General features: G+C 42.8%; 1 protein-coding gene across 1 annotated transcript in view; it reads left to right on the top strand.

Annotated features, from left to right (window-relative positions):
• unc79 (unc-79 homolog, NALCN channel complex subunit) overlaps positions 1–7,070 on the top strand; it is a 51,463-nt gene that overhangs the window by 42,159 nt on the left and 2,234 nt on the right. The window contains exons 34-48 of the mRNA XM_014013582.1: positions 133–249; positions 343–445; positions 536–676; positions 792–830; positions 906–1,057; positions 1,146–1,231; positions 1,588–1,761; positions 2,047–2,115; positions 2,207–2,317; positions 3,412–3,516; positions 3,603–3,680; positions 3,796–3,885; positions 3,965–4,140; positions 6,089–6,272; positions 6,388–6,591. Coding sequence (XP_013869036.1) covers positions 133–249; positions 343–445; positions 536–676; positions 792–830; positions 906–1,057; positions 1,146–1,231; positions 1,588–1,761; positions 2,047–2,115; positions 2,207–2,317; positions 3,412–3,516; positions 3,603–3,680; positions 3,796–3,885; positions 3,965–4,140; positions 6,089–6,272; positions 6,388–6,591 — 1,829 coding nt within the window. The remainder of the gene's footprint in view (positions 1–132; positions 250–342; positions 446–535; positions 677–791; positions 831–905; positions 1,058–1,145; positions 1,232–1,587; positions 1,762–2,046; positions 2,116–2,206; positions 2,318–3,411; positions 3,517–3,602; positions 3,681–3,795; positions 3,886–3,964; positions 4,141–6,088; positions 6,273–6,387; positions 6,592–7,070) is intronic.

Here is a 7,070-nt window from a genome sequence, read left to right as displayed (position 1 = left end):
CCTCTAGTAATATATTTACTGAGAAAAATGGTGATGTGTTCAATACTTATTTTACCCGCTGTATGTATGTATAATATATGTTATTGATAAAGGCTGACGCTAGTTGAGCAGATTCTGTGTTTGACCTTTAAGCTCAGTACCGTCAGGTGAAACGAGGTTCTCTGGGAGCTCTGACGATGAGTCAGCTGATGAAGAGACAGCTGGAGCATCAGTCCAGTGCACCACACAACATCTGCACCTGGGAGACGGGTCAGTCAAAATAAGAAAACACAAATAAATAACTTGTCCAGTAGCTTTACAGGTGGTGGATAAGGAAAACACACTTTTGTTTGTCTTTGGCAGGTCCTACAAAGACAAGTCTCCTCTCGGCGCCGAGCACAGTCAGCATGTTTGTCCCAGCACCTGAAGAGTTCATCGACGAGCAGCCCACCACCATGTCTGACCGGTGAATGAATTATTCAGTAACTACGCGTAAACGAGTCATCTGTATGCCTAACTCGACCCCCTTTTTAAAAAAAAACATCATGTTTCGCAGGTGTCGGGACTGTGCAGCTGTGCTGGARGAATATGATGAGGAGACTCTTGCCCTCGCTGTGATCGTCCTCTCCATGTTCATCCACCTGAGCCCCGACTTGGCTGCTCCCATGCTCCTCGACATCATGCAGTCTGTGGGCAGGTACCAGCTCCGTCCACACAGCACCTCACCCGTTAAATGAAGTTTCATAACTCGCTCTAAGAACTCATGCATAATTCACCTCCCGGGCCTAATCTGCTGCTTTGACTCCTTTCAGGCTGGCATTCAGCAGCAATTTCTCTGGACAAGCTGAGAGGTATGAGACTTTGAAGTCTTCACGTAAACGCGTTCAAATATCTGCAGCGCTTGTAGCTTATTAATATATGTGAAGCGTGGCTGGCACGAACACGCTCCATGTGATGTTTCTCAGTATGTTGATCCCAGGAAATGTAGCAGGTGTGGCCAAGCAGTTCCTCCGCTGTGTGTTTCACCAGCTGGCCCCAAATGGTATTTTGCCTCAGCTCTTCCAGAGTAACATCAAAGGTTTGCTTCTTTTCTTTCTTTTTTTGATTGTTTTTTTAAAGGTGAGCCAAATCAAATGTGATGATTTTTATTTCTCATTATTTCACAGATGGGAGTTTTCTGCGAACACTCGCGACCTCTCTGATAGACTTTAATGAACTGAGCTCAGTTGCAGCTCTCAACATGCTTCTGGAGGTGGGAGTTTTTCTTTTTTCTCCTCATGTGTTGAGCCATAAAACCAGCAGGGGGAGCTTTTGTCAAACAAAAAATCTTTTTGAACAGCAAAATGCTCTTCAAAAGCCCATTTCAAAAAAATTTTTTATATATTTTTTTTATAAAACTAGTGTTCTCCGAATCAGTGAGCCATTTTATTGTTACTGTTTGGTCAAAATAGTAAAAAATAAGAAACAATCAATGAATGAACTTATTCAGGAAGCACCTCAGTGACTTTAACAGCTTTCAGCGTTCTCATTGATTAGTTAAATGGAAATATATTCACATATAGAAAACTGTTATGTAACCTTGTTATGGTTTGTGCCTGTGCCTACCAGGGCTTGAACAACAAAAAGAGCCTCCCAGCTGGGAGCACCATGCTGCACTGCCTGGACAACATCGCCTCCTTCATGGAGGCTCTCSCCATGGACTCCCCTAGCAACCTGTGGACGACCATCTGCAACCAGTTCCAGACCTTCCTCGCCAAACTGCCCTCCGTGCTTCCTCTGAAGGTAGATACCAACTCTTCCGCTCGCTCAGTCATGGTCTGATATGGTTTAATGTGATTATGGCTCGAGGAAAAAAAAGCATCTCGCAGCGCCCTTGTCTGGCTCAATAGGAGAGTCTTAAAATTGTAATTGATTTGACTCTGATGCTTTTAACCTTGGGGAGGGTGGGAGGGGTCAAATTAGTGCATGCACCGGATTCAGGAAACATGAGCATGCAGTCATTATTTTTTCATTTTTTTTAACCTTTGCTGCTTGAAACAAAATGGTCAAACGTTTGTGTCTCCACAGTGCCCGATGGATTCTAGTTTGCGGATTATTATTTGTCTTCTAAAAATCCCGACAATAAACGCAACTCGGGTAATTTCCCAATAAAAGCTTTACATTTCAGTGCATGACCACCCGAATTCCTGCCTTTGATGTTTATCATGTTTTCATCTCTGCTTTCCAGAGTCTCTTGGAGCCTTTCTCCAAGCTGCTGAGCTTCGTGATCCAGTACGGCACGTTCAGCCTGTCTTACCTTGTGGAGCTTTGTGGACTGTGTTACAAAGCCTTCAACAAGGTACGCTTCGGATGTTTTGTCTAAAACACAAAGTGCAAGGGTTGAATTAATCTGCAGCATTGACGGGGCTGAGCTCCTGTTTGCCGGCCTCTCACTCATCACCTGCTTTTCCCCCCGACTTCTCCAGGCAGCCAGAAGAGTGGCCATGTGTCACAGATGATTAAGTAAGCAATCAGCCAGTATTGATTAGCACGATTAGTTTGTGCGCCGGGGTTGAGGATGTATGGCGTKTTTCTTAGTGGCTCCCCGTGGCAGAGATGGAGCTGAGGCCGCCTGCGCTGTTCGTCAGCCGTCAGCGCCGCTTGCTTTATACCCCCTGCGTTATTGATTTTTCACACTCCCCTTAATTCCCTGCCTCTTTCATATCCGCGTTTCCAGATCCCGCGTTGCTTCGATCAATTGCTTTTCGGATCCCGTTGGGCCGGCGTCACTTTTCCAGCTGCTTCAGGTGGCTTTTGGAAATTAGGTTTTAAAATGATAGTTCGGATCTCACTTTTTAAAGTGCGCCAAAGTTTGTCGCGCCGTGCCGTTTGCCGCAGCTGCACTCCGCCACGTTTGAATGGACCCTCTTATTAAGTCTGTAGCTTAAGAACACCCGTTTGATTAGCTATTTACCAAACAGACACGCTCCATTAGCGTTTAATTATGAGAGGGCCTCACACAGGTACGAGGCGGAGGCAGCTTTGCAAGAGGAACATGTGGCCGCTTCCGACATAAGTCAACACGACTGCAAAGGGAAAGAGCGAGGCAAACTGCAGGCCTGGAGATGACAGTGTGGTTTGTAAACAGGCAGCTGGGCTTTGTGTGGAAGAAGCGAACAAAGAGAGCAGCCTGTCCTCGGGGAGGGAGAAGGCAGCCTGACAGCCTCATCTGAGCTGCCTGGGACTCTGGGAGGAGAGATCTGGACTGGCCTAAATCTACTCCTCGCCTTCACTATTCTCTGCCTCCCTGGCYGCTCTCCCCTCCCCGCCTTCTATTCAAGCTTCAGAGTTTATGCTCTCCGCTCAGCATGAGTAAGGAAGAGTGATAATGGAAAAAGGCAGTCTTGCTGCTCCAGTACATTTACTCCATTCTCCTTTCTCCTCGCAATCCAGGAGCGAGATAAGTTCTACATGTCCCGCATTGTGGTGCTGGAGCTTCTGCAGGCGCTCAAGTTCAAGTCTCCTCTGCCTGATACGAACTTGTTACTGTTGGTCCAGGTAAAAAAAAAAAGAGAGAAGTTTTATTCAGCTCAGTTTGAACTAATCCTTAAAACCCAACCTTAAACCTCGTGAATCTGTCTCAGTTTGTTTGTGCAGACATTGGCACGCGTCTAGCTGAATCCACCATCATMCAGAAGCACATGATCTCGACGCTGCCGGGGGTGAGACTTAAAAACTCTGTGTGCTGCACCCTTATTAAGATCAGCCTCGTAAAACAGCAGGAAGTACAAATACACCCCTCTGTGGTAAGACTAAATGTTTGTTTTTTGTTCTCAGTGTACAACAGCAGCGATGGAATGCATGAGACAATACACAAGTGAGCTCCTGGACTTCATTGCAGATATGCACACTCTAACCAAACTGAAAGTAAGTCTCACAGCTCGCTGAATATCTCATCATGAGCCAGTTTTTAGTAATGATTTTTTTTCTTCGCTCCTAAATTCAGAGCCATATGAAAGCGTGCTGTCAGCCACTCCACGAGGACACTTTTGGGGGAAACCTGAAAGTGGGCTTGGCACAAGTTGCAGCCATGGAGATCAGCAAAGGCAATCACCGCGATAACAAGGCTGTGGTCCGTTATCTTCCCTGGTTGTACCATCCACCCTCCACCATGCAGCAAGGGTAAGAATGAGTGAGCAGTGAAGAGACTTAGAGGCATGGTTTACACAATTATTCCAGTACAGAGCTATTAAGACACGTTTTCATTTTGTTTTTATTGATTTCTTTCTGAATTGGTAGTCGTCCTGCAAAAAAACCAGCTAAACAAAGAGGGAAATATTTAAGAAGGACTAAAAAGAGCATAAACTTTGCATAAAACATAAGGAAATTTGTGTTTGGTAGATTATTATTTCTTTGTTGTAACAAAGCTTCTTGGAAAACCTGTTATTTTCCATTTTAAATGGCGCCACATTTGTAAGGAACAGGCATTTGTGGGATGAGCAGTAGATCTGAGTACGTGAGCTGCACACATGAAAAATTAGCCAAATCTCCTCTCAAACGGCTTACATGTATTTTGCTGTTGATATTGACACTTGTTTTGAGCTTGTGGTAAACCCAGGTGCTGCCAGTCAGGTGCCTGGAATAAGATTTATTGCCAAAAAAAGCATTGTTACAACAAAGAAATAATCTACTAAACACAAATTTCCTTCATTTTTGTGCTAAGTTTATGTTATGCAGCACTGCTGGTTTCCTAAAATAGGTGAAAAAAAACAATGATTTCAAGCTAAAGATTTTATCCAATAAAGTTAAAACTGACTCAATAATCTGGGAAAACAAAAATATGGATTTGAATTATTCGTCTGTGATGGTCTGCTTTTGGTGGTGTGTTTTGTCTTTTTTTAGTTTTACAAAAGTGCTCTTTCAGTCACTCTGTCATGCATACTCAAGTGGTTGCAAACAAGGACATTTTGCATGCGGAGAGGCCGGGGTGATTGTTGGAGAGTCATGGCTCTTTTTATGTTTGCTGTTGAGTTTTCTGTGTTTCAGAGACGCATCATTTGTGTAAATGACAGTTTTGCACGTGCTTTTTCATGCTTTTGCCTGTTTTATATATTATTTATTATTCTTATTTTACATATTATTTCTTCTTTTGTTTATGGCACAAAACACACATCTGAGCACAACTAAATTAAATCAAAAGTAAAAGACAAAAATACATTTTTATTCATTCCTATGTTCTTATTTGTGGTTCTTTTTTTTGTTGTTTTCTTTCATGCACCGGTCCACAACTACTGTAGATTAAGCCATGCAGTGTAGAGAGCGAAAACATGCATTTTAAGGACAAGAAAAGACCAGTTTGTCCTAAAATGCAATAATAATATCCTCAGCATACTGACATCCTTCTTTTGTTATCAGAAATCCCCATTAGTTTTGATTCATACATATATTTATGAGGACATGAGGATGGAAGAACAAATATTCATGTAATTAGAACAGTTGTAGTTTAATTACACATAATTGGTTTTATAGTTGAAAGTTTGGAAACCATGTGCACCATTATATTTCTCATGATAAAACTCAAGTTTCATGTCAGTCTATGTTTCTTAAGTAGTCCAAAAAATTGCCTTAATCACACACACCAAACTCCAGAACTGGTTTATTGTCATGTTCAAGTTAACACAAGTCAACAATGCAATGAAATGCTTAGGCTGAGAAGAACCATTCAACTCGCTATAAAAACAAGAAGTACCAATAGAATGCAATAGAAGCACAAAATAAAGTTTMATATAATAATATAACAAAGTACAAAATAGTAGAGTAAAATATAACGGTGCAGGCAGGATGAATAAAGTATAAGTAGAGTATTTGCTCTATATGCTCTTGATTAGTCAGACTTTATGGGCTAATATAAAACAAACATTCTAGTTAAATCCAGAGATTTTACTCTGCTCCATTTGTTGAATAATTTGCAAACTTCATTAACTACAAAAACCACAGCTGCATGAAAAGATCTGAAACTCTGTTTATGCAAAGCTGCCATTGTGGAAGTGAAATATGTGAATAATAAAATGCAGAGCCGGTAATTTGAGCGTAATGTCAGACTAATTTCTCCAACTTTTTATCTCCTCAGGCCAAAGGAATTCATTGAGTGTGTGTCCCACATTCGTCAGCTGTCCTGGCTTCTTCTGGGCTCCCTGACGCACTGCGCTCTGCACCAGGGCTCCACCTCCTGCATGCCCATCCCTCTAGACGCTGGCTCCCACATTGCAGATCACCTCATAGTCATCCTCATTGGTTTCCCAGAGCAGTCAAAGGTCGAGCTAACACAAATCTCTCTTTTTTTTTTTTTTTCACGGTCACTCAAAGGTTTTTGTCCACACGACACGATGTTTTGATCCTCTTTGATTTGTCGTTGTTTGTTACCTGCAGACGTCGGTGCTGCACATGTGCTCTTTGTTCCATGCTTTCATGTTCGCTCAGCTGTGGACCATCTACTGTGAGCAGGCGGCTGCGGCGCCGTCCCTGCAGAACCAGAACCAAACGGAGTTTTCGTCCGGCGCCATCCTCACGGGCCTGGAATTCTGGAGCCGGGTCACACCGAGCATCCTGCAGCTCATGGCTCACAATAAAGTGGTAACTTTAGCCTCTTTTCACACACGTCAACCCCTTCTGACGTTTACCTGTACACTGACCTCGAAAAACCCGTAATTTTCACCAAAAATCCGTAGTACTCTCAGTGGTTAGCAGTGTGGACGACACCGCCCACCCCTTCCTCCTCCTTACTGCGAGGAACAGCTGAAATGCACAGAAATGCATTAAGGTTTTTTTTTTGCCATTTTTATGCCCTATAGGTTCTGAGATGTAAAATAAATTTTTTGAAGCTTTTTTTTTTTGAAAAAAAAAATTGTGAGATTTCTCTCAACTTCCCATATCTGTGAAATGGGGGAAAATCTGTGTGATTTACGGACAATCTGCACAACTTGACCTATATGCTTTTTCATATTATGAGGAAAAACATTTTGTTTCTGCCCACCACTGAGGGCAAGTGGTTATAATGTTTTGGCCTGTGCCTGGGTGTGTGTGTGTGTGTGTGTGTGTGTGTGTGTGTGTGT

The sequence above is a fragment of the Austrofundulus limnaeus genome, unplaced genomic scaffold (assembly GCF_001266775.1).
Source record: "Austrofundulus limnaeus strain Quisiro unplaced genomic scaffold, Austrofundulus_limnaeus-1.0 Scaffold2, whole genome shotgun sequence".
Lineage (NCBI taxonomy): Eukaryota > Metazoa > Chordata > Actinopteri > Cyprinodontiformes > Rivulidae > Austrofundulus > Austrofundulus limnaeus.
Note: the sequence above shows the minus strand (reverse complement) of the source record. Positions and strands in the feature narration are given on the sequence as shown.